We start from the raw sequence: 27,000 nt of genomic DNA on the forward strand, positions 1-27,000 counted from the left end.
CGTCACCTGCTTTATCTGAGTCGACTCCGATGCCACAACCGCAGTCTGAGCCATCAACGTCTCGCGGACGAAAACGAACGGCAGTATTGCGTGATGAATTGGACGCTGCCATAATGGAGACCGTCCAAACTTTTAGGGATGTATGTGCGAGTAGAGCTCGCCGCGAGAATTACAGTGCCGATATAAGTGCATTTGGCTCCATGATGTCCTCCGTCACATCGAGTTTGAAGAAGAAAAATCAGGCGGTGGTGATGCAACGGTGCACTGAGATTGTCATGCAAGCTCAGATTGAGGAGAACGACGAAGCAGAGATTGTGGAATACTTGTATGACAACCAGTAGGGCGATTGCCATTTTTATAATTTTAATATTAAATCTAAACGGCTGGCACTAAAAGCAGATAAGAAATGGGTAATTGTTTACTTTAGCTCACAACAACTAAAACACGTCCAAAAATTTCGGGAGGGGAGTCAGAAGCCGGGCCTTGACCTCGGGATCAATACGAAGGAAAAAAAAACATTTTGCTTCTATCAAAAGGTGTTCAGAATAAACCAAAAAACTTCCGGTTGAGGCAAAATCGAGAGCCTGATCCAACGCCGGGTACGCGATCTAAATTATTTCTGCATAATTGTGTGTGTGTGTACAACAAAATCATCAAAAATACAGCCACATGAAAATTTTAAACAGTTTTTGAAAATGACTGAAATAAACTTTTTAATTTTCGCCTTTGGATTATTGATACCGAGGTCAAAACCCATCACCCGACACCTCTCCCAACATTTCTGGACGTGTTTTATCAGTTTGGAGCTAAAGTAAACAATTACCAAAAAAGGCAGGCATACAAATATATGTATGTAAGTAAGAAGTTTTTGTATATCCACATTTTATACATATTTGTATGTCTGCCTCTTTACGCTTTTTAATGCAAGCTTTGCAATAGCAAAACCTATCTTTTTAGTTTATAAAGAAATTGACTGATTTTTCTATTTAATTTCCTTTTAAGTTGTAATGAAATGTGAATACATCCCGTGACATATATTAAATATGTCAATATGAATGCGACCAAATATGCCACGGGATGTTTAGTTGAGATTCTATCGGTTATTTGTTTCATTTATTAATTTTACAAAAAACTTGAATATATTGTATAACGAAAACTATGTAAACCATTTTCAAAAACGTTTTCAAACAAATTAGAAAATTCAAGAAGTTTTTGTAAATCTTCATAAAAATTTCAAACTTTTTACTTGGATATTTTAGAAAACTTTTTAGCATGGAATTTTGTAGGTTAATGAATTTTAGTCTAACAAAGTGCAATTTTGAAGTCTGCCAAAATTGACATTGATTTTTGAGACACTTCAAAATTGCACTTTGTTAGACTAAAATTTATTAACCTACTAAACTCCATACTCAAAATTTTTTTTTTAATTCCAAGTAAAAATTTTGAAACATTTATGAAGATTTTCAAAAACTTCTTGAATTTTCTAATTTGTTTGAAAACGTTTTTGAAATTGGTTTACATAGTTTTCGTTATAAAATACATTCAAGTTTTTTCTAAAATTAATAAAATTAAATAAAAGAAACAAATAATGGATAAAATGTTGCAATAATTTTTGCTACTATTTTTGTATGTAGATATATTTGAGATTCCTAAGAAAGTACAAAATGTAGACTACAAATCGAATTGTGATACATTAATTTCTTTATTTATTAATATATTATATGTTGTATTGCATGTAACATGAAAGTTGACCTATCCTAATATAATAATACGTTAATTCGAGTATAAAAAAATATGGTGAATATTGAATTGTGATAATGTAACAAAGAAACACACATAAGAACTTAAATTTTTTAATAGTAGATATGTACACACCTGCTCATATTAATAGTGAAAATAGTTTTATTCGTTACATATATTGATGTACAGCGAGCACTAAAATAGCAGTGAAAATTATTGATGTATTTTATCAGTTATTTTCTCCTTTTATTTATTTTCGTTATTTTATATTTCGGATTTTTAAAGCTACATATATTTATTTATATGAACTAAATTTGCGTATTTATGAAAGTGCAAAAAAATGCAATAAAGTGGAAAACTAGAATAAGAATGCACAATACAAACTTTGTGGTATTATATTATGCTCTATTTAATATACAAGAGGCAGAATTGCAATATTTGATTTAGTGAAATTATTTGAACTAACTTTCTATATAAAAAACCATAATATATGTTTTAAAAATATATGAATTATTGTTCTTTACTGTATGTATACAGAAAAAAATTAAATAAACAATATTATTCTATGTAAAAATAATTTGAAAAGCTTATGATTTTGTAGCAGCATTGTGTTTGTGCAGCACGAATAGTTGTTGCTTTGTTTTGATGTGTATCCGCATTCCGCCGAAATGATCTATAAGAAGGTAGTGAAAATGTAAAATAACTTCTAGATAAGTGTATATAAGTTGGGTTCTTACCTCCTGAAATATATTACTCGATGTGATTTTGAAATGCTACTGTACCATCGGTCATAAAGTAGTTGGTAAGGTATTCCCGATACTCGTATGCACTATTTCGACCCCTTCTTCGAAATGAGTGTACTGTTCGCAGCGGACCTCCACAAGTTCTTAGTTCGTTCCTCCATTCTGCACTCGCCCCTTCTCCGTCAGTGTAGTTTTCTGGGCAATACCACCGACTACTATCGTGGAACATTATGAAATTATGCAGCACTAAACATGCGAGTACGATTTTTTCTGCATTTTCAGGATAAAACTCCATCGTAGTTTTCAATACTCTCCATCGCGCAGTCAAAATCCCAAATGCGTTTTCTATAACGCGGCGGGCCGGCGACAGTCTGTAATTAAAAATTCGCTGTTCCCTTGTCGTATTCCTTCCCGGATATGGTTTCATTAGATTGTTTTTTAAGGGAAATGCACAATCTCCAACGAAGAAATGCGGAAAGGGTTGTGACGATAATAGAAGAGGAGTATCTGGTGGAAGTGGTAATCGATTTTCCAACAGATCTTCCCCAAACTTTGTTGCATGAAAAATGCCTCCATCGCTTTGACTTCCATAAGCTCCTACGCTTACAGCGGTAAACTTGTATTTAGCATCGCATGCTGCCAACAAGACGATGCTGAAAAACTTTTTATAATTAAAAAACAGTGATCCTGACTTCGGAGGGCATTTTATAGCAACGTGCTTTCCATCAATAGCACCTACACAATTTGGCATGTTCCACATTTGGGAAAAGTCAGTGGTTATATCTTTGTATTGCTGCTCTGTGGGTTCACTTAAATATATCGGGGAAAGCGTTTGCCAGATAGCCTCGCAAGTCTCCAAAACAATCATCCTCACAGTGCTCTTTCCAATTTTGTGGCTCCAAGCTATTTTTTTGAAAGGAGTACCATGTGCCAAGTACCTAAAAATCATACTAATTAATACAATATACGATGTTAATATTTGGGAATTTTTTACTGAAGTGTAATGGATAAACGTTCTTCCACACCAATTTGTTGTTTGAATTTGGTCAGTGATGGAGCCATTAGTTTTAAAAAAGTGTCATAAACCGGCAGCGAAATTCTTGTATGCGCAAAAAACTCGCTTTCGTCCCTATCCTTAATTCTTAAGAAAGTTTTTTGGTGATATCCGGCATGAGTCCTATTAGCATTAATGGGGCGGGCATGCCATCGTCTTTTTTGTCTTAATTTCCTTCTTTTGGCATATAACGCCATTATGCTGAGGAACAAGTTGTCAATTTCTTCGTCACTGCTCATGTTAGCTTAAACAAGAATAAATATATATGTTTTATTTACTTCTTTCTTAATTATCCATTATATATATTGCGGTTCATAGATGCGATAGCAAGGAATTGCCGGCAGACGAAACCCCAACCCAGGAGATAAGAAAATTATTGCTCTCAATACCGAGATGAAGCAATTGGTCGACCAACACAAACAGGATATGCAACCTCTTTGCTGGTGTTCGTAATATGTGTTCAACCGTCAATCCCTAACAGACCCTACCAAATATAACGACAGAGTATTAATGCACTTCCCACGGCAGCCGGTTCTATGCACCAAAAGGTTTTGTGTGACAGTTTCCGTGTTTTATTTGAAGATACTTACTGTTAAATTCACGTCCTTGCACTCAAATATATATAAATCTTCGCCTATATGTAGTGCTATATTTAATTAAATCTGTAAGAATACAGAAATCCTTATTAATTTGTTAAACTTGTAATATGTGAACAACTTACATTGTGGTACATGTAAATATGGGGCTTTATTCACCACCTGATTGTTTCATTATGTAGATATGCACCCAATTTGTTGCAGTATTAATAAAAATAATATTAAAAATGTTTTCTTTTACTTTATTTTGATTAAAAATTACAAAATTTGTTTATGGTTATGGCACCATTAATCGATCACAATAGAGAAGGTTATGGATATGGGTATGGTTACGACTATGGCGTTAGGGTTAAGGAAGTTTAATTTGGCCTTAATACCCTAGCCATAATATGCACCATGGCGCACTGATACAAGGTGGCAGCATGGGACAGCTGATTATAAAGCTGGAGACATTGGTGCTTTATCGGTAACCGTATCGGTAACCTTTTAACAGCTGATTCGACCAACCTTATGAGAATCAATGCAATCGATTATTGGTGCCGCTAAGGTCGTAACCGTACTTGGTAAAATTTACAATAGGGGTACTCATGTAACCGTATAAATGCCTTATAAAGTGTGTAAACGTATAAATTTATCTAGTGCGTAAACGAACTGTCAAATTTTGTATGAAAAATCATTTACACAATTTATATAAATTTACGCGCACATTTCATTGTGTAAACGCGGTAAACTCAAAGGAATGCAACCTTGCAGACATTACAGCAGGCATTTTCATCAGAAATCTCCAACATTAGCAAGTCATTTACAAGTATATCTTAGTAAAGATGTTTTAGTTTTGATTTTTCACGTAATCGTGGCATTTTTTAATTTGTATAACAATCAAAAAAATGTTGTTCGGCAATAATACAGCCGATAAGCAATCAAGCTTATCAAGAGTATTACTAGGTGCGTTCATATAACAGCGTGTGTAAATGGATATAATTTTACACCTTATAAGTTTATATGCTTTCATGAGTCCCCCTAATGAGTTTACCTGAGGCTTCTGATAATATAACATCAGTAATTGTTGCTTAAAAATGTTAATATCGAAGGCGTAAGGACCATCTCTAGCTTGTAACAGGAATTCAATAATACATAATAATTTTTTATACAATTAGAACACATGTTTCATTTGTTACGCTAGTTGAAAAATGAATATTGCGCAGTGCTGCAATGAGTTGAGCTGGTTTTGCAACTAAAAAATATATATTATTAATACAATGGAAAATAAACGCTTCTGGTGCGAGGTTTTCGACTTATACTGTAAATTACCAGCACTGTCAAAAAAAAAGTGTTTTTTTTATAAAATTAGTGCCTTTTTTATACAATTAAAACACATGTTTCATTTGTTGCGCTACATTAAAAATAAATATTGCGGAGCGTTTTTGAGCCGTGTATGTCAAAATTTTCATTTGTACAAATTCCGTCGATTTATATTTGCGCATGGCTTTTGTGTCATGTATGGGTCGTCATAACCATACCAAGCCAACCATTGTTTTTTAGGGTTTCGTCATATCCATAACATATAAATATTTGAATTGATGAGTTTATAAACTTTTTGGATATTTTATTTTTGGTTTTGGATACATTTTTACTCAGTGACTAATTAATTGTGCAATTTGTTGTTAATTTTTAGTGGTTTCTTCTTTTGTATAAAATTATCACATCCTTTAGAAAAAAGTTTCTAAGCGAGGTCGCTCGTAGGCAGTGGTTTGGCAAATACTCTGAGTGCATTTCTGCCTAGAATAGTTCACCCGTCTTGCAGCAGTTGGTCGGAGTCTGTAAAATAAATATATAAGGACCATCAACATCGATAACAGTCCCCAAAACCTTCCGGAACGTCTTATTCTCCATAGCAACAAAGATCAAAAAGCTACTCACTATCTTGGCGCAGTCAAAACACGCGCTGCCTCTGCGCTACTAAAAGCAAGAGACAAAAAATACAAGAAAAGTAAGACGTCGAAAGGCTGCAATCGCAACCCCTTTAATTGGGTGCTGTAGAAAATTAGGTATAATAGCTGCAGAACTTATCCGCTGTGAAAAAGTATTCTATAAGAGGTTGCAATTACTGGCGTTATTGACATCATTGGTCTGAACACCCGGCGCCAGTTATGCCTACTCCAAACTGAAAAAAGAAGCGAAAACAAGTAAAGATGTCTAAGTTCGGGTGTAACCGAACATTATATACTCAGCGTGAGCTTAAATTGTACATTTCATTTCAGATAAATTATTTTTCTATATAACACGTGCCACCGCCCGTTTAAAAAAAATGTCTCCACATTTCCTCTTACAATGAAACTTGATAAGTGAAATATCATTGATTCAAAACTATTTTTTGCTAAATTCTAGCTTATTATTCTAGCCTACGACCCTTTTAAACTTGTTTTATATCTAAGTTGCCGTGGTCTTTAACCCATCCCGTTCATTTTTACTGCTATAAGGAAAATATGTGTACGCAATTTCTTTACGATATTGTAACGAAATCCTCTTATTATACTGCAAATCCTCTTATTTGCAACCTTCTGATAAGTTCGAATAACTAAACTATTGAATAAATAACTCCAATATTTAATAATGGGAAATGGCCTTTATTAAAGTATTTCACAATAACACTGCTACTTCACAACCAATAGCTTGTTTAAATGAAACTGATTTTCAAAATAATAATAATATTGGTACACCATACCTTGCAACCCAATTGTTTATAAACACTTCTGGTACTGTTTCTGCTTCTTGATTTGGGATTGGGTATACCTCTGGCCATTTGCTGAAATAATCCATAACCACCAGTACATATTTCTTTCCCCAGTTGCTAATAGGAAATGGACCTGCGACATCCATAGTGATCCTTTCAAATGGTGCACCTGAGTTATATTGCTTCATCTGGCCATGACTTCGGGTCTTGGGCCCTTTCGCTCTGCTGCAAACCTCGCAGTTCGCAATCCACTCAGTGACCGACTGACGACAACCAACCCAATAGAATATCTGTTTTATCTTCTCGAGCGTCTTCGTGATTCCGAGATGACCTCCGCTTGGACCATTATGCAGCTCGCTGAGCACGTCAGGACCCCTCTTTCTGGGAACATCTATCAGTTTCTTCTTGCATTGACCATCCTCACTCTCCCATACTCGATGCAAGCAATCGGATATCAATTCTAAACTGTTCCACTGTGCCCAATATGACTCTCTGCTGACATCTCCTCTCTATTTGGTCTTTCGTTTCGTTCGAGCCATTGCATAACATGTGACAGATCTGTATCTTCTAGCTGACACTTCCTTAGCTGTTCCTTGTCCCATTTATCTGTACATGTTATAGTCATTAGCCGGACATCTATAATGTCTTCTTTAGCCTCGGCCTTTGAACAGTGCTTGCATTCTAACTACATGGTCTTCGTGACATTGCATCAGCATTTCCATGGGTACTACCTTTTCGATGCTCAATGGAAAAGTCATTGCTTTGTAGTCGCTCCATCCACCGTGCCAATTGTCCTTCCGGATTACGGAACTGCAGAAGCCATTTCAACGCTGCGTGATCTGTCCTGACGCGGAATCGCTGGCCGTAGAGGTATTTGTGAAAATGGTTAATGCATTCTACCAATGCCAACAGCTCTCTCCGTGTAACGCAATAGTTCCTCTCTGGTTTTCCAATCGAACGGCTGTAATATGTAACCAGTTGTGTATATATGTATATCGACCAGTTGTGATAAAACGCCTCCTATAGCATATCCGCTCGCATCTGTATCTAGAATAAACCTTGCTGCTGGAATCGGATATGTTTGGAAAGCTACTTCTTGCTCCTTCTTCCATTCAAAAGCTTTATTTTTTCTTGTTATCTCGTAGAGCCTATGAGCTACGCTGGCAAAATTTGGTACAAATCGCCGGTAATATGTGCACAGCCCAAGGAAACTGCCCAATTCATGCAGATTCTGTGGTCTTGGCCAATCTTTCACTGCTTCTATCTTTTCATTCGCGGTGCAGATGCCCTCCGTCGTTACTTTATGACCCAAGTAACTAACTTGCTTTTTTTAACAGAGAACATTTTTTGAGACTGAGTCTCAGACCAGCACCAGCTATCCTTTGGAAAACCTCCTCCAAGTTCTTCAGATGTTCTTCGAAGTTCTTTCCCAATACGACTTCATCAACAATCTCCGCCACAATGAATTTGTGTAGAACTATCACCTTTCCAATTAATACCTCACATACTACTTCTCCTTGGACTTGGATATACTCGCCAGTGACCGTACACAACCTTGCTCCAGGTAACGGTTTTACTCTCCTGTTGACCAAGTCAGATCGAATCAAGGAATGAAATGCGCCCGTATCTACAGTACACGTTCTTTGCCATCGACATTCCCTCTGACGATAAGACTGCTTAATTTCCTTCCAACTTGCGACACAGATATCACAGGACATTCAATAGCTGGGGCAAGTTTTCGATCTTTACATCTAACTCGCTCTTGCTAATCTCCTCCAGCTTTGCGTTTACGGCCACCCAAGTTGGAACTACCAGGACCGGTGCTGCAATGATGAGCAATGTGACCTGGGTTACCGCACTTAAAAATTTGATTACACCATTATTCTTCTGTTTCGTTCCTTTTAAAGCTTCTAAAATTTCGTCTAACCACTCTGGCCTTTCTACTTTCATGCGGCGTGCTTTGAAAACTGCCTTACACAGAAGCGACGCTGTTTTCTGAATCAGAGCTTGTGATACCGTTTCTGCGAATGTTGGCTTTGGGTTTGTGTATGTAGCTCACTTTGTTTCGACGTCCCGTATGCCATTTATAAAGCTCTGAATCTTTACCCTTTCAGTGTATTTCACGGGTGCGTCCGCATTCGCTAAATGTGACAACCTTTCAACATCCGACGCAAACTCTTGCAATGTTTCCCCAGGCCTCTGGAAGCGGTTCAGTAACTCCATTTGGTATATCTGTCTCCTATGCTCAGTTCCGTATCGTCTCTCTAGAGCGGTCATCAATGTTTCATAGTTGTTCTGTTTGTACTCTGGAATTGTTTGCAAGATTTCAACTGCAGGCCCTTTCAAGAGTGCAGCAACTTTAAATTCAGCATTCCAGTTGTTCACTGTTGCGGTCTTCTCAAACTGAAGCTTAAACACCTGGAAAGGAATAGAACCGTCAAACGATGGTGTTTTTACCTTTGGATTACTCGCTGAAACAGCCGGGCGATTAAGTTGCAATTCCTGTATACGACCCCTCAAAGCATCCACCTCTGCCTCGAATTTTTCTTCAAACTGCATTACTTTTGTATCTTGTGCCTCCAGCTTCGATGATACCCTTATCTCCTGCGCCTCCAGCTGCGAGGATATGCCTCCAACTAGTAGATTCTAGAACAGAATCGCCTAGAAATGTCAACGAGGAAACCAAACACTATAAAAGGCAGCAACAGTAGAGGCGCGAGAATCAGTTGGATTTAAGACGCTATCTAGCGAGCAATAGCAGTATTATTTTGAAAATCAGTTTGATTTAAGCATTCCATCTGTCGAGTAATAGCAGTTTTATTAATAAAGGCCATTTTGAATTATTGAATAGTGGTGTTATTTATTCAACAGTTTAGTGATACGAACGTTAGAAGAATATTGCAAATAACGGGGAATCGCAGTAAAATCGTTACAATTGGTGTCAGAAGAGGAATTGTTGAACAAATTCCGAAGATTTTGAATACAACTTGGACATGGCAAAGTTCAGTGAATTGAAAATCCAGCAACTGAAGAAGGAGTTGGAGAGCCGTGGATTGAACACAAGCGGCATTAATCGAACTTCAGGCACGACTTCGAGAGGCTATGGAAGCAGAAGGAATTAACGTGGAAGAGTATGTCTTTCCTCTTAATGGCGAGGAGACAACAAAAATTGAAGAGAAAAATGAAACATCGCAGACAGTTACGAGCACAGACTTGAACATGATATCGGCAGCAATATCTGCACAAACATCGACAGTAACATCAATGTCGTCGCAAATGTCCTCTCAACTGGAAGAACAGAAGACATATTTGGCATCTCAACTGGAATCGCAGGAGACACGCATAACATCAAAGATTGAAGCACAAGAAACGCGTATTTCAGAAATGTCGACACAGATAACAACCAAGATGGAAACACAGTTAGAAGAACAGAAGAAATATATGGCTGGGCAGTTGAAGGCACAAGAAACTCGCATATCCTCGCAGCTGGAGGCACAGGAAGCAAGGGTAACATCAAAACTTGAATCGCAGGATGCAAAAATTGCACAATTTCAGACAGAAGTCGATGATTAAAAAGGTCGTATGGAGCAATTACAACTAAATCGGCCGGCTGTTTCAGCAAGCAATCCAAAGGTAAATACACCATCCTTTGACGGTTCTGTTCCTTTTCAGGTCTTTAAGCTACAGTTTGAGAAGACCGCAGCAGTGAACAACTGGAATGCTGAAGATAAAGTTTGCAGCTCTGTTCGTGGCATTGAAAGGGCCAGCTGCCGAAATCCTACAGACGATTCCCGAGGGATAGCGGAACAACTACGAAGCAGCGAGGACAGGAACCTTGTAGTGGTGCAGGGGCTTACGCCGATCACAAGTTGTCGCGAGTCGGCCGGATGGGAGCAGCCTCGCTACTCACATCCGACTAATTCGTCGCGCATGCTAGCGGTAACTAGGAACTGTCACCTCCTAATCCAGGGTGTTATGCGACACCGTGCCCATTGGACTGGTTTGCAGCCAGGAGGTTTACAACACCGGGCCACCTTGGGGAGTAACTATGGCCTTACCGCGTCAAGGGGCTCTGCCGAGGTGGACGAACCGAGTTCCCCTATTATACTGAATAGATCACTACGCTTGCCACGGCAGGCATGTGATCGTACGAACAAGATGATGAATACAAACACAAATAAAATCAACAACAACAACAAAAATCAACAAAAACAAATTTAAGGGAGGGATAACAAGTTGACAGCAAAGAGTGGCGGTAACAACAAACGCCGAACCTACTCCCTAAGCCACCTAAACCTGACTGCGGAAAAACTTCCCCTTTTTGAGGAGCATGCCAGGGACGACGATGACCAAACGTCCGGAAGCGAGACGGTCAAGAAGGTCAAAAAAGACACGGCAGGCAAGAACCAGCACCAGAGTGGGCAGAGCACCACCAAGGCGAGTAGCGAAGGCAAACATCACAGTGGGTTAATCACCACCGTGAAGAATAACACAGCCAGCAGAAATCAGCAGCACAGTGGGCAGAGCACCACGAAAGTGGAGAGCAGCGTCAAACCACAGCATGGTGGGTTAATCACCACCAGTGGGCCAAGCCGGGCAGAGGCAAAAAGCGCAGCCAGCAACAGCCTTTGCGAAACCCGGCAAAGGAGACCCCGAGAGGAGACGGAAGAGAAGCGGGAAAGTCAAAACCGCAAAAGCCCACCCTCAAGGGAGAGACATCGCCATAGCAGCAGGGAGTCAGCGGCTAAGAGACACCTGGGTGAAGTGCATGATCGTCAGTACCCAGGGGAAAGAAGACGTTCCAAGTCAAGGGACGACAAAGCCGAACGTGACGGAGGAAGGAAGAGGTCGAGTTTAGAACGCGGAAGACGATCGCCAAAGGAAAGTGCGAATGCCAGAGCAAGGTCATCGTCGTTCGAGGACTCTGGCACAGAGCATCGCCATGGTGCGAGCTGGCCCGAACTGGGGGGGCCAGGTGGCTTCGACGACCCAAGAAGAATCGGGCTAAGTGGAGCAGGAAAGAAGTGGTACCTTCGATACCTGAAGCGGGGAAGGACCCCGGACAGTGCACGCGAGAAGGCACTGCAACACATGAGGCCGAGCAAGAAGAACCCATCCGCCTGGAAATCAAGGCGGGGTGAGAGGGAAACGGCAAGAGGCGAGCACGCATCGCATCACCGTGTGTCACATAACGGCGGGAATCAACAAAAAACCCGTAATGAGAAGCAAAGCGCTTCCGCTGACAACCGAAGAAGAGGTCAAGCACGACGGGAGGACGCAACACAGACCAGGGGACAGAGAGCTTACCCCACACCGTCTACCTCGAGAAGAGCGAATGCGCCGCTGCCAGCACCTGGTACATCAACTGCGCAGGGGAGGCCAAAAATGCAGGGCTACTCGGATGCCTTAAAGGGCATAAGGATGGCGGTGCTTCCAAAGCAATACCCGGCGGAGGTCTTGAGCCAGGAAGAGCTGACGCGGCTGCAAGACACGATAATGATCGAGGTATCGAAGGGATGGGGAAAGCAATCTCTGGCTTTCTGCGGCGTGTACTTTAGGCCAGGATTACTCCTTGTAGACTGCAAGGATGAGGAAACAGCCGAATGGCTGACCAGAGTCACACCAACTTTGGGAGTTGGGAGGGCTCTGCACTTATTACGAGGAAAGGGGATGATATACCGCCGACGCACACCGTCACTATGTATCTCCCCAGAAGTAGTGACAAAAATTCGCACTTAAACTGCTGAAGGCACAGAACACCTTCTTAAATGTTGGGATGTGGCGTATAATCAGCAGCAGTGCTGAGGAGGGGTGCTTGCGGGTAAACATGGCAATTGACGAGGCATCTTTTATTAAAATAAAGGAAGCTAGCTTCAAGGTGAACTACCGGTTCAGCTTCGTCCCGGTCAGACCTTGGAATCAAAAAGCCCCAGCCAGTGTGGAACAACCCCACGTTCCAGGACAAGTCCAGAGCACTGGGAAGCAAAGCGAGGAGGTAGCAACAACATCCAGGGCAGCAACATCCAACCAGTGTCTCGTCAGCCACAGGGTCAACAACCGGGTTAATCACCGGTAAAGAGCATACGCAAGCTCCATCAACAGAGGAGCTCCTGGAAGGTCTAAACTTAGAAGACCTAGGGTTGGAGGACAGAGGAGAGGAAACCCCGCGGCTGTCCGATGAGGACAAGCCGGTAAGGCTTCAGCACTGACCGGCCCATACACAAATGTTGCCCAGATCAACCTGCACCATGCTAAAGCTGCTCCGGCAGTAATAGCACGCAGGTTTGCCTCGGAAGATCTGGGCATAGCACTCATCCAAGAACCTTGGGTGTACAAAGGTCAGGTGAGAGGCTTAAAAGAGAGAAATAATAAGGTAATTTGGGATCTTTCTCAAGAAAGACCAAGAGCGTGTGTAGTGCTTAACAACTCCATTAACTATTTTTGCATTACAGAGTTTATGAGTCAAGACCTCGTAGCAGTTCAGGCGACGATGGTAATACAAGGAGAGTCAACAGACATCGTCTTCGCAGCGGCCTACTTTGCGGGAGACAACTACGAGGTCCCTCCAGAGGGTGTGAAGAAACTGACGGAATACTGCAGATGGGCAAAAATACCGTTGATCATGGGATGCGACGCGAATGCGCACCACGAGGTATGGAACAGTACAGACACCGATTCGATGGGTGAGTCCGTTCTTGAATTTATTATTAGTAATGACCTAAGCATATACAACGTTGGGAATTCACCAACCTTCATCACTAGGTCTAGAGAAGAAGTCCTGGACATAACCCTGGGTAACGATCTGGCTGATGAGCTGGTCTCTGGATGGGGGGTTTCCTCTGAACCCTCAATGTCGGACCATCTTATTATCCAGTTCATCATCGGGGCTATGCCCATAGAAGGACCGCCAAGGCGAAACCCCAGGAACACAAACTGGGACATGTTCAGGAACATAATACAGGGAAATCTTCCTATCATAGATAGTAGGAACAAGTTATATGGAATTAGAGACAAGAGTTAATAACTTCAACCGTGTCATTATTGAAGCGTTTAACTCTAGCTGTCGAGAATCCAAAGGCCCAGGAAACAAAACCCCCTGGTGGTCGAGGAAACTCTCGGAAATGAGGAAAACCGTGCGCAAACTCTTTAACCAGCGAGGCGCACGGGAAACTGGGAGCAATACACAGCGAATCTAACAGCATATAACAAAGGGATTAGAAAAGCTAAAAGAAAGAGCTTCAGGAAATTTTGCGAGGGTATTTCGGAGGTTCCAGAGGCGGCAAGGCTCCACAAAGCCCTAGCCAAGGACCAAAGGGAGACACGACTATCAATTAAGCTCCCTGATGGAACCTACTCAAGGACTGAGGAAGAAAGAGCACGTGCCCTGCTTGCAGCTCATTTCCCGGACGCATCCTCGGATACCTCAACGGAGGAGGCTCGAGAAGGGAGACCAACACCCACAGATTGGAACCTCGCTAAAGAACTCTTCAACGATGGCACAGTTAAGTGGGCAGTAAAGTCTTTCCAGAGCTACAAATCTCCGGGAGTGGATGGTATATATCCAGCCTTTCTGCAGGAGGGCGAGGAATTGATCCCACACCTGGTCAGGATTATGAGGGATAGCCTCGCACTGGCATACATCCCGACGGTGTGGAGAAGAGCAAAAGTGGTCTTTATACCTAAGGTGGCTAAAAAGGACTACTCCAGTCCTAAGTCCTTTAGGCCTATAAGCCTGACATCCTTTGCTCTCAAAGCTATGGAGAAGATTGTAGACCATGAGATTAGATCAAAGGCTCTCGTTAGAGTGCCACTACATAAAGATCAGCATGCATACAGAACAGGCAGGTCGACAGAAACTGCACTGTATCAGCTGTCCACAGAAATCCAAAGTGCGCTAGAGTGCGGGGAGATAACTCTATGCGCATTTTTGGACATAGAGGGGGCTTTCGACAACACGACACACGAAAGTGTGAATCGGGTACTCGAGAGAAGAGAGATACAGCGTCCAATCCGTATGTGGATAAACGCCTTATTGCGTACGAGGATTGCCGAAACCTCAAGTGGGGACGGTACAGTAGAGATTAAAAGAACGAAAGGATGTCCACAAGGGGGCGTCCTGTCACCCCTGCTGTGGAGCCTGGTAGTAGATGAACTTCTACAGAGGCTCTCAGACAACGGAATCCGATGTCAAGGGTACGAAAGAATGGTGTACTGAGGTAGGGCTAAGCATCAACCCTAACAAGACATCCATTGTGCCCTTCACCAGGAAAATGAAACTGGAAGGGATTAGGCAAATCACAATGGATGGAGTACAGATGGAGTACACGTCTGAGGTGAAATACTTGGGAGTCACGTTTGACTCTAAGCTCTTATGGAAGAAACACGTCGACAACACCATATCAACGGCCACAAGAGCAATAATGGTGTGCAGACGTATTGCAGGAAGACCCTGGGGATGCAGCCCAAAGATCCTAAGATGGATGTACACTATGATAGTGAGACCTATCATAGTGTACGGAGCAGTTGCGTGGGCATCAAGAACAACCATGGTGACCATACAAAAATCGCTCACGAAGCTTCAACGCTTAGCGTGTGTCTGCATTACGGGAGCCATGCGAACATGCCCGACGGCAGCAATAGAAGTGCTGCTTGAGTTAACGCCTCTCTACATATAATAATTGAGCAGGCAGCCAGGAGTACTTTAGTAAACATAGCTAAAGAGGGATGTGGAAGAGGCAAAGTGATACAGTCACGGAGCATGGCGAAGCTGCAGGAGCAGATTCCACTTATCCAACTTCCCAGAGATGATACGAGGAAGATAGCTAAGTTTGAGAAGCGCTTCAAAATAGAGCTGGGGAACAAATGTACGTGGGAAACCTCCAGGATTGAAGCGCTTCACCAGGAACACACTATAATATGGTACACCGATGGCTCGAAGACACTGGAGGGCATAGGAGCGGGGATCTTCGGGCCCGAACCAAAATATCCCTACCACTCGGAAAATATCCGAGCATCTTCCAGGCCGAAGTTGTTGCCATAAGCCGGTGTGCAGAGATAAATTTACAGCGGGGATATACCAACGAGAAAATCGTTATACTCAACGACAGTCAGGCTGCACTCAAGGCATTAGCTTCGGTTGAGATTAAATCATCAACAGTCCTTGAGTGCGTGGAGAGGCTAAACAATCTAGGAGTCAACAACACCATCCGTCTGGCATGGGTACCTGGACACAGAGGAGTGGATGGTAACGAGCGAGCAGACGAGCTTGCCAAGTTGGCAGCGGCCGGAAAGTCAATAGGACCCGAGCCTATGTTGCCAATAGGGTCACATACAATAAGGGAGGACTTTATACAAAAGGAGGCGTGCCTCAGAGAACAACACTGGCGCGAAAGTCCAGGACTTCGGCAGGCAAAGGCACTAATAGGAGGGTACAACTCGAAGCGATATAAGGCTATGATTAACCTCCCAAAAAGTAGCCTTAGGATTGTAACAGGTATACTCACAGGTCACTGTAGGCTAAAGAGCCATATGCATAAATTGGGCATATCACCTAGTAGCCTCTGTCGCTTCTGTGATGTCGAAGATGAGTCTGCAGAACACATCCTGAAGGAATGTGAGGCAGTCGCGAGACGAAGACTTAGAATCCTAGGATCATCCAAACTAGAAAATAGTCACATACAACTCTGAAGCTGAGAACCATTCTGGATTTTCTCAGAGAACTCGGCTTGGATGAAGTGTTGTAAAGAGAATTGAGGGCACAATAGACCAATAGGTCGCAGTGCTTAACCTCACAACATCTGTCTATCTATCTATCTACGAAGCATTGATGGCCGCTGTCGAGATACGTTATGGAACCGAGCATAGAAAACAGATATACCAAATTGAGTTGCAAAACCGTCACCAAAGAGCGAATGATACTTTGCAGCAATTTGCCTCGGATGTTGAAAGATTGGCTCATCTCGCAAATGCAGACGCACCCGTGGAATACACTGAAAGGGTAAAGATTCAGGGCTTTATAAATGGCATACGGGACGTCGAAACAAAGCGAGCTACATACGCAAACCCAAAGCCAACATTTGCAGAAACGGTGTCACAAGCTTTGGTTCAGGAAACAGCGTCGCTTCTGTGTAAGCCAGTTTTCAAAGCACGCCGTGTGGAAGTAGAAAGGCCAGAGTGGGTAGACGCAATATTGGAGGCGCTGAAAGGATCGCAAAAGCGGAGTGGAAGAGTTATCAAATGCTTCAATTGCGGGAATCCCGGTCACATTGCACGTCATTGCGATCTTGGTCCTAATAGTTCCAACAATGTGGGTGGCCGTAAACGTAAAGCTGGAGGAGATGAGCAAGAGCGTGTCAGATGTAAAGAACGAAAACTTGCCCCAGCTATTGAATGTCCTGTGATGTCTGTGTTGCAAATTGGAAGAAAATCGAGCTGTCTTGCCGTCAAAAGAAAGCTAGATGGCAAGGAGCGTGTACTGACTGTAGATACGGGCGCATCTCATTCCTTAATCCGATCTGACTTGGTCAAACAGGAGAGTAAAACCGTTACCTGGAGCAAGGTTGCGCACGGTCACTGGCGAGTATAACCAAGTCCAAGGAGAATTGGTATGTGAGGTATTAATTGGAAAGGTCATGGTTCTACACAAATTCGTTGTGGCGGAGATTGTTGATGAAGTCATATTGGGAGTGGACTTCTTAGTTGACCATGACATCAGGATCGATATGCGGAGAAAGATTATGCGCATTAAAAACCAGGATGTGCCACTTAGCTTCAGTTTGGAAAAGGGGTTCAGCAGTAATCGAGTACTGGTGGAGAAGAGTCGACAAAGACCCCGAAAGTCAAAGGTAAAAGTTGATGGAACGAATAGGCCAAACAAAACAAAATCAAAGATACCTGCGAGAGAAACAGTGGCATTGACAAACCCGAACGGACGCACCAAAACGAAGGAAAGAATTTTCCAGAAAGAATGCTAGGGTAGTTTCAAGCCGGGGCGCACTACTGTTGTGAAACGTGGGAACGATACTGATTATGCGAAGCGAATCCGTCAAGCGCAAGCTCTACGAAGTAGTTCATTGGCCAAACAACAGAGTGTGAAGGAACGGCCCAGGGTAATGATTAATAAGATGAAACACAGGTACGACAAGGAAAATAATTCGGAAGGTTTCCGGAAGGGAGATTTGGTACTGCTATACAACCCTCACCGGCGGAAAGGTGTTCCATCCAAATATCGATGCAGTTGGGAAGGCCCGTATAGAGTTGTGAAGAGGATCAGTAATGTCATCTACCGCATATAAACAATTGGGAAACCACGAAATATAAGGGTGGTTCATTTGGAGAGGCTAGCAGCGGTTAGATCGAGAGATTTGTCTGATCGGGACGATCAGATTTAGATGGAGGGCAGTGTTACGAATATTAGCAACACTAAGGGGTACTGCCATCTCTGAGGCGATGCTAAGCAGTGATTGTATGCACATTAATAATTCAATCATTATGTCTACACATATGTACGTACACGCAGCGGAGAAGCAACGCACAAACACATGCAGATATCGTATCTGAGATATGCAATTATAATTGTGGAAGTATCGCTCACAAATACACGCGCATATGCGAGCTATACACGTACATCTGTAGTTATAATTATAGCAGATAACCAACTAGTAGATTCTAGAACAGAACCGCCTAGAAATGTCAACGAGGAAACCAAACACTAAAAAAGGCAGCAACAGTAGAGGCGCGAGAATCAGTTAGATTTAAGACGCTATCTAGCGAGCAATAGCAGTACTGTTTTGAAAATCAGTTTGATTTAAGCATTCCATCTGTCGAGTAATAGCAGTGTTATTAATAAAGGCAATTTGGCATTATTGAATAGTGGTGTTATTTATTCAACAGTTTAGTGATTCGAACACGTTAGAAGAATATTGCAAATAAGGGGAATTGCAGTAAAATCGTTACAATATGTTAATTTTTCTTCGAGTTATGGCTCCCAAAACATAGAAAATTGCTTAGTCGTAAAAGGAGCGGTGCCACACCCATTTTCAAAAATTTTAGTGTTTTCCAATTTAATGTTGTAATTCAATTTAGAAGGTAAAATTCTATTGGTACAAAGTTCTTTTTCGTTAAAATATAGCTTATTATTTTCGTCCACGACCCTTTTAAAAATCGTGTATATAAAAGTGGGCGTGGTCCTTAACCGATTTCGTTAATTTTTCTTCACCCTCTGCCGAATTTTGTTACGATAGGTGTAACAATTTTTGATTTATGATTAATAATATTTGTAAAAATGATTTTATCCAAGTGGGCCGTGCCAAGCCCATTTTAAAAAATGTTTCCAAATTTTTATCAAGAGACTCAATATCAGTCCACATGTCAAATTTCAACATTCTAGGTGTATTTTAATATTTTGTTTAAGGCTATTTGACCTATTGTGGGTTCCAGTAGGAAATAAAAAGATGGTAATTATTCCACTGTTGTGGCCCTACGTTTCACTAGCCGTCCTAGCTTCTTCAGGGGCGAAGTCTATTTATTTTCAACAATAAAACATAAGAAATAATTACATTAGTTTTTGGTCACAATTTTTGAAATTATTTACATCAACAACAATAAAGTGTCACAAAACAACAATTTTAGCTAAGCTAATACTAATTAAGGTACAAAAAGGACGCACATACATATATACACGTAAACAAAAATTAACATCACTCACATGATATTTTTTCTTAACTCTGGTGTATTATTTACTAAATTATCAGGGTTTTTGTGCTTTCCAAAATTTTATATAGTATATAATAAGAGGTCGTGGTTATCATCTGATTTCCATCATTTTCAATTACAATCTATTCTGGGTCCAGATAAGCTAATGTACCAAATTTGGTGAAGATATCTCAATATTTACTCAAGTTATCGTGCTAAGGGACGGATGGACGGACATAGCTCAATCAAATCTTTTTTCGATACTGATAATTTTGATATATGGAAGTCTATATCTATCTCGATTCCTTTATACCTGTACAACCAACAGTTATCCAATCAAAGTTAATATACTCTGTGTACAAAGCACGCTGAGTATAAAAATGGGTGTGATGGTGAATGAGGACAAAAAGAAGTGACTTATTTTGTTTTGTTGATTTTCCGACAGGGTGGAACGAAAATCGACACTGATGATGGCACAACGCCGAAACCGGTTTGTCTCGAAATTTGACAAGGGATGACGGAAAATCGTTCCAATATACATCACAAAACAAAGTACCTGCTGTCATCAAGCAAATAGTCAGCGCACTTGCGTGTTGGCAGCCAGGTCACAGTTGGCAGCTATAATTTTGAACCAGCGTTAACCCGATAAGCTACAAGCTTGAAACTTGGAATATAGGTCAGAACCCGATGACAATGCAATAATATGAAAAAAACTCCGATAGGTGGCGCACGGATCGAAATATTTCAAAAAATCGTATTTGTGGTCCGATTTGGCTCATATTTGGAACACATAATACTGTAACAAATTTACTGCAAATCCTCTTATTCGCAACCATCTACTAACGTTCGTATCGCTAAACTGTTGAATAAATAACTCCAATATTTAATAATGCAAAAATGGCCTTTATTAAAGTACTTCACAATAACACTTATACTTTGCAACCAATAGCTTGCTTAAACAAAACTGACCCCCCCCCCCCCCCCCCCTTCGTCACTCAACTTTTTATTTTACTTCGTAATTTATATTAAAATTACCAAACTTCCTTCTGATTTACCAAGAAAATACAAGAGAAAATCAAAATCTGTATATAAGTACGTACGTGGGATGGTAATATTAATATTTAATTTTGTCGTGGAGTATACAGTACTCATGAAATTCCATATCGTCGGTCCCACGAAACCTATCTCAGTTCGTTATTTGCGTCGAGCACTATCTCAGTTCGTTTTGATTTATGAAAAACTGACACTTTTCGCTTGTTTGCTAATTTTGTATTTTTATACTCAGTTGAGCAGAGCACACAGAGTATATTAACTTTGATTGGATAACGGTTGGTTGTACAGGTATAAAGGAATCGAGATAGATATAAACTTCCATATATCAAAATCATCAGGATCGAAAAAAAATTTGATTGAGCTATGTCCGTCCGTCCGTCCGTCTGTCCGTTAACACGATAACTTGAGTAAATTTTGAGGTATCTTGTTGAACTTTGGTATGTAGGTTCCTGAGCACTAATCTCAGATCGCTATTTAAAATGAACAATATCGGACTATAACCACGCCCACTTTTTGGATATCGAAAATTTCGAAAAACCGAAAAAGTGGGATAATTAATTACCAAAGACGAATAAAGCGATGAAACTTGGTAGGTGGGCTGAACTTATGACGCAGTATAGAAAATTAGTAAAATTTTGGACAATGGGCGTGGCACCGCCCACTTTTAAAAGAAGGTAATTTAAAAGTTTTGCAAGCTGTAATTTGGCAGTAGTTGAAGATATCATGATGAAATTTGGCAGGAACGTTACTCCTATTACTATATGTATGCTTAATGAAAATTAGCAAAATCGAAGAACGACCACGCCCACTTTTAAAAAAAAATTTTTTTAAGTCAAATTTTAACAACAAATTTAATATCTTTATAAGTAAATTATGTCAACATTCAACTCCAGTAATGATATGGTGCAATAAAATGCAAAAATAAAAGAAAATTTCAAAACGGGCGGGGCTCCGCCCTTTTTTCATTTAATTTGTCTAGGATACTTTTAATGCCATAAGTCGAACAAAAATTTAGCAATCCTTGTGAAATTTGGTAAGATCTTAGATTCTGGGACGATAACTTATTTCTGTGAAAAACGGCGAAAACGCCCAGTTTTTATACACAGTCGATCGTCTGTCCTTCCGCTCGGCCGTTAACACGATAACTTGAGCAAAAATCGATATATCTTTACTAAACTCAGTTCACGTACTTATCTAAACTCACTTTGTATTGGTATAAAAAATGGCCGAAATCGAACTATGACCACGCCCACTTTTTCGATATCGAAAATTACGAAAAACGAAAAAAATGCCATAATTCTATACCAAATACGAAAAAAGGGATGAAACATGGTATTTGGATTAGTTTATTGACACAAAATATAACTTTAGAAAAAAAACTTTGTAAAATGGGTGTGACACCTACCATATTAAGTAGAAATTAAATCAAAAAGTTCTGCAGGGCGAAAGAAAAACCCTTGAAATCTTGACAGGAATACTGTTCGTGGTATTAATAAATAAAAAATAAATGTAAGGCGCGATAACCTCCGAAGAGATCTAAGGCCGAGCTTCTCTTCCAATTTGCGTCGTGCTCCTCTTGATTTTTCCCTACAAATTGGCCGGACGGGACCTACATGTTTTATGCCGACTCCGAACGGCATCTGCAAGGCAGATGAGTTTTCACTGAGAGCTTTTCATGGCAGAAATACAATCGGAGCGCTTGCCAGACACTGCCGAGGGGCGACCCCGCTTAGAAAATTTTTCTTCTAATTGAAAAATCTTATTTCTAAAATTTTGATGTTGCTTTGCCCGGGAGTTGAACCCAGGGCATACGGTGTGATAGGCGGAGCACGCTACCATCACACCACGGTCGTGGTATTATATATATAAATAAATTAGCGGTATCCAACAGATGATGTCTGGGTCACCCTGGTCCCCACATTTTGGTCGATATCTGGAAAACGCTTTCGCATATACAACTACCACCACTCCCTTTTAAAAGCCTCATTAATACCTTTAATTTGATACCCATATCGTACAAACACATTCTAGGGCCACCCCTGGTCCACCTTTATGGAGATATCTCGAAACGGCGTCCACCTATGGAACTAAAGATCACTCCCTTTTAAAATACTCATTAACACCTTTCATTTGATACCCATATTGTACAAACGCATTCTAGAGTCACCCCTGGTCCACCTTTATGCCGATATCACGAAAAGGCGACCACCTATACAACTACCACTACTCCCTTTTAAAACCCTCATTAGAACCTTTAATTTGAAACCCATATCGTACAAACACATTCTAGAGTCACCCCTGGTACACCTTCATGGCGATATCTCGTAAAGGCGTCCACCTATAGAACTAAACCCCACGCCCTTTTGAAATACTCATTAACACCTTTCGTTTGATACCCATATTGTACAAACGCATTCTAGAGTCACCCATGGTCCACCTTAATGGCGATATCTCGAAAAGGCGTTCACCTATAGAACTAAAGCCCACTCCATTTTAAAATGCTCACTAACCCCTTTCATTTGATACCCATATCGTACAAACAAATTCTAGGGTCACCCCTGGTCCACCTTTATGGAGATATCTCGAAACGGCGTCCACCTATGGAACTAAGGATCACTCCCTTTTAAAGTACTCATTAACACCTTTCATTTGATACCCATATCGTACAAACAAATTCTAGTCACTCCTGGCCACCTTTATGCCGATATCTCGAAAAGGTGACCACCTATACAACTACCACCACTCCCTTTTAAAACCCTCATTAATACCTTTAATTTGATACCCATATCGTACAAACACATTCTAGGGTCACCCCTGGTCCACCTTTATGGAGATATCTCGAAACGGCGTCCACCTATGGAACTAAAGATCACTCCCTTTTAAAATACTTATTAACACCTTTCATTTGATACCCATATCGTACAAACAAATTCTAGAGTCACTCCTGGTCGACCTTTATGCCGATATCTCGAAAAGGCGACCACCTATACAACTACCACCACTCCCTTTTAAAACCCTCATTAATACCTTTAATTTGATACCCATATCGTACAAACACATTCTAGCGTCACCCCTGGTCCACCTTTATGGCGATATCTCGAAAAGGCGTCCACCTATAGAACTAAGCCCCACGCCCTTTTAAAATACTCATTAACACCTTTCGTTTGATATCCATATTGTACAAACGCATTCTAGAGTCACCCCTGGTCCACCTTTATGCCGGTATCTCGAAAAGGCGACCACCTATAAAAATACCACCACTCCCTTTTAAAACCCTCATTAATACCTTTTTTTTTGATACCCATATCGTACAAACACATTCTAGCGTCACCCCTGGTCCACCTTTATGGCGATATCTCGAAAAGGCGTCCACCTATAGAACTAAGCCCCACGCCCTTTTAAAATACTCATTAACACCTTTCGTTTGATATCCATATTGTACAAACGCATTCTAGAGTCACCCCTGGTCCACCTTTATGCCGGTATCTCGAAAAGGCGACCACCTATAAAAATACCACCACTCCCTTTTAAAACCCTCATTAATACCTTTTTTTTTGATACCCATATCGTACAAACACATTCTAGAGTCACCCCTGGTCCACCTTTATGGCGATATCTCGAAACGGCGTCCACCTATGGAAATAAGAATCACTCCCTTTTAAAATACTCATTCACACCTTTCATTTGATACCCATACCGTACAAACAAATTCTAGAGTCAACCCTGATCTACCTTTATGGCGATATCCCTAAATGGCGTCCACCTATAGAACTATGGCCCACTCCCTCTTAAAATACTCTTTAATGCCTTTCATTTGATACACATGTCATACAAACACATTCCAGGGTTACCCTAGGTTAATTTTCCTACATGGTGATTTTCCCTTATGTTGCCACCATAGCTCTCAACTGAGTAGGTATGTAATGTTCGGTTACACCCGAACTTAACCTTCCTTACTTGTTTTGTTTAATTTTACTTATTTTTTTATTACTTACTTACTTAATTGGCGCTTAACCGTCTAAACGGTTATGGCCGTCCAACAAGGCGCGCCAGTCGCTCCTTCGCTCCGCCAACCGGCGCCAATTGGTCACACCAAAGGAGTTTAAATCGTTTTCCACCTGGTCCTTCCAACGGAGTGGGGGCCGCCCTCTACCTCTGCTTCCATGGGCGGGTTCCGATAGAAACACTTTCTTGGCCGGAGCATCATCTTTCATTCGCATAACATGCCGTAGCCAGCGCAGTCGCTGCGTTTTAATTCGCTGGACTATGTTGATCTCTGCGTATAGCTCGTACAGCTCATCATTAAATCTTCTTCGGTACTCGCCATCGCCAACGCGTAGAGGTCCATAAATCTTTCGAAGAACTTTTCTCTCGAACACTCCCAAAGCCGCTTCATCTGCTGTTGTCGTGGTCCATGCTTCTGCCCCATATAGCAGGACGGGTAAGATAAGTGACTTGTAGAGTATGATTTTCGTTCGCCGATAGAGGACTTTACTTTTCAATTGCCTACCTAGTCCAAAGTAGCATTTATTGGCAAGATTGATTCTTCGCTGGATTTCAGTGCTGATGTTGTTGCTAGTGTTGATGCTGGTTCCCAAGAAAACGAAGTCTTTTACTATTTCGAAATTATGGCTGCCAACAGTAGCGTGGTTGCCAAGGCGCGTATGCGCTGCGCGCATTTATTTTTTTATTATTTTACTCTAATTTATTTTTGTTTAGTTTATCTTATTTTATTTATTTTTATTTATAAAATTAATAAAAAATAAATAAAAACCTAAGTAACTAACACAAAAATAAACAAAATAAAATAATACAAAAATAAGTAAAATTAAACTAAATAATGCAAAATTAGCAAACAAGCGAAACGTGTTAGTTTAAAAAAAAATTCGAACTGAGATAATCTTCGATGCAATTCTAACTGAGATAGTCTTTCATGGAACCAACGATATAATCACTTCAACAATTTTCAAATATTTTAAATCAAAAGTGCACGTGATTTTAGCAAAACAAAGATTAAGAGATTGAGTTTTAAGGAGCGAAGACTAAAATTCGTTTTATAACAAACAGAATTAAAGTTTTAAATAAAGCTTTTCAATTTAATTGAAATAAATGAATAATAACACATATTAATTGAAATAATCCAAGTATTTCCCTTGAAGTAAACGATTTTGCATAAGTATATGCATGTATATATGTGTGACGAATATTAGTGACACTAAGTGAGGCTCACATCACTAGTCTGATGCTAAGCAAATGAAGCCACAACAACAATAAAACAGGCAGTCACTTGTATCTACATAAACGAATCAATAATTATCTCTACACATATGTACGTACACGCAGCGGACAGAGACGCACAAACACATACATATATCTTATCTGAGATGCTCCCAAAAGTAGGCGGTTATCTGTGGAAGTATCACTCACATATACACGCGCATATGAGAAGCTATAACGTGCATCTGTAGTTATGTTAGAGCTGGTAATTTTATAGCTGGCAGCAAATTCTAGAAATAGATACGCCTAGAAATATGTCAACGAGGAAACAAAAAGTATAAAGGAGGCAGCAGCTGAGGCACGAGGAATCAGTTTTGATTTAAGCACGCTATCTGTTGAGCAGTATGTGTTACTGTGAAGTATTTTAATAAATGCCATTTTGCATTATTGAATAGTGGAGTTATTTATTCAACAGTTTAGTGATTCGAACGTTAGTAGAAGGTTGCAAATAAGCGGAATTGCCCTAAATTCGATACATATGTATATATATGATGGTCAGTACTGCTTATTTATGACCGGTACGCAGATCACAAGTAATTGCTCAAGAAAAATTTAGCCTTTTTTCTTGCGTGAAAATAGTATTATGGAAGTAATTTTGACTTTTAAAAATCCACGATGAATGTTTCACTATTCAAGAAGAAAAGCACATAAACAAAGAAATGTAAAGAATGCCACTTCCCTTATAAGTGCCCGTTTCTCCTCCGCCGTGAAATTCACTATGCACTTTTTGCGTTTTGGTGCTGCAGCTATTGTTATTTCCATTTCTGAAATAAAATAATTATTATTTATTGCAGAAAAATTAAAAAACCACGTGCTTACCTAATTTTTCCAGTTTTTTTACCTTTTTTCTTCATGAAATATATGGCACTTGACCTATTTCTTGCGGAAACCGGTGTTGCCGTATGCAAATTTGATGGAAAAATAGTAGTAAAGTAGCGTACTAATTTTCTTGTAAACTGCGTATTACCTCAATAAAATTTACACAAGGAATTTTACACAAGGAATTTTCTTGAGCTTTTTTATATGGAATTTTTACTTTCTTGTGATCTGCGTACCGCTCTTTATAAAGAAATACACACAGATGGTAAACCTAGTTACTGTGTGTCTTAA

At 40.5% G+C, this 27,000-nt stretch overlaps 2 protein-coding genes across 11 annotated transcripts in view; one reads left to right on the top strand and one right to left on the bottom strand.

The window, feature by feature from the left end:
• Window positions 1-1,727: 1,727 nt before the first annotated feature.
• LOC137244880 (uncharacterized) lies at window positions 1,728-9,613 on the bottom strand. Of its 4 annotated transcripts, none has more exons than XM_067774574.1 (7): window positions 6,054-9,613; window positions 5,167-5,951; window positions 4,259-4,640; window positions 4,128-4,199; window positions 3,478-3,781; window positions 2,478-3,421; window positions 1,728-2,413 (listed from the first exon to the last, which is right to left on the bottom strand). In XM_067774574.1, the coding sequence occupies exons 5-6, from the start codon at window positions 3,774-3,776 to the stop codon at window positions 2,491-2,493; spliced, it is 1,230 nt and encodes a 409-aa protein (XP_067630675.1). In that variant the 5' UTR covers window positions 3,777-3,781; window positions 4,128-4,199; window positions 4,259-4,640; window positions 5,167-5,951; window positions 6,054-9,613; the 3' UTR covers window positions 1,728-2,413; window positions 2,478-2,490. The 4 variants fall into 4 exon arrangements, with proteins under 4 accessions (XP_067630675.1, XP_067630674.1, XP_067630673.1 ...); XM_067774573.1 differs by having other exon boundaries at window positions 5,167-5,367; window positions 5,445-9,613; XM_067774572.1 differs by having other exon boundaries at window positions 5,167-9,613.
• LOC137244878 (serine protease inhibitor 42Dd-like) overlaps window positions 5,301-27,000 on the top strand; it is a 44,660-nt gene continuing 22,960 nt past the window's right edge. The window contains exons 1-2 of one of the 7 annotated variants that reach the window (XM_067774561.1): window positions 10,969-13,240; window positions 13,320-13,519. In XM_067774561.1, coding sequence (XP_067630662.1) covers window positions 13,468-13,519 — 52 coding nt within the window. In that variant the 5' untranslated portion in view covers window positions 10,969-13,240; window positions 13,320-13,467. Of the gene's footprint in view, window positions 5,567-5,958; window positions 6,124-10,968; window positions 13,241-13,319; window positions 13,551-27,000 lie in introns of those variants that run through there. The other 6 variants (XM_067774562.1, XM_067774569.1, XM_067774565.1 and 3 more) reach the window with 6 other exon arrangements.

The sequence above is a fragment of the Eurosta solidaginis genome, chromosome 3, assembly GCF_040869045.1.
Source record: "Eurosta solidaginis isolate ZX-2024a chromosome 3, ASM4086904v1, whole genome shotgun sequence".
Taxonomy (NCBI): domain Eukaryota; kingdom Metazoa; phylum Arthropoda; class Insecta; order Diptera; family Tephritidae; genus Eurosta; species Eurosta solidaginis.

Coding starts and splice junctions, on each gene's coding strand:
- LOC137244880 (XM_067774574.1), bottom strand. CDS start 3,776: ATGAGCAGTGACGAAGAAATTGACAACTTGTTCCTCAGCATAATGGCG. Junction 3,422..3,477: donor CGTTTATCCATTACACTTCA/GTAAAAAATTCC, acceptor TATGATTTTTAG/GTACTTGGCACATGGTACTC.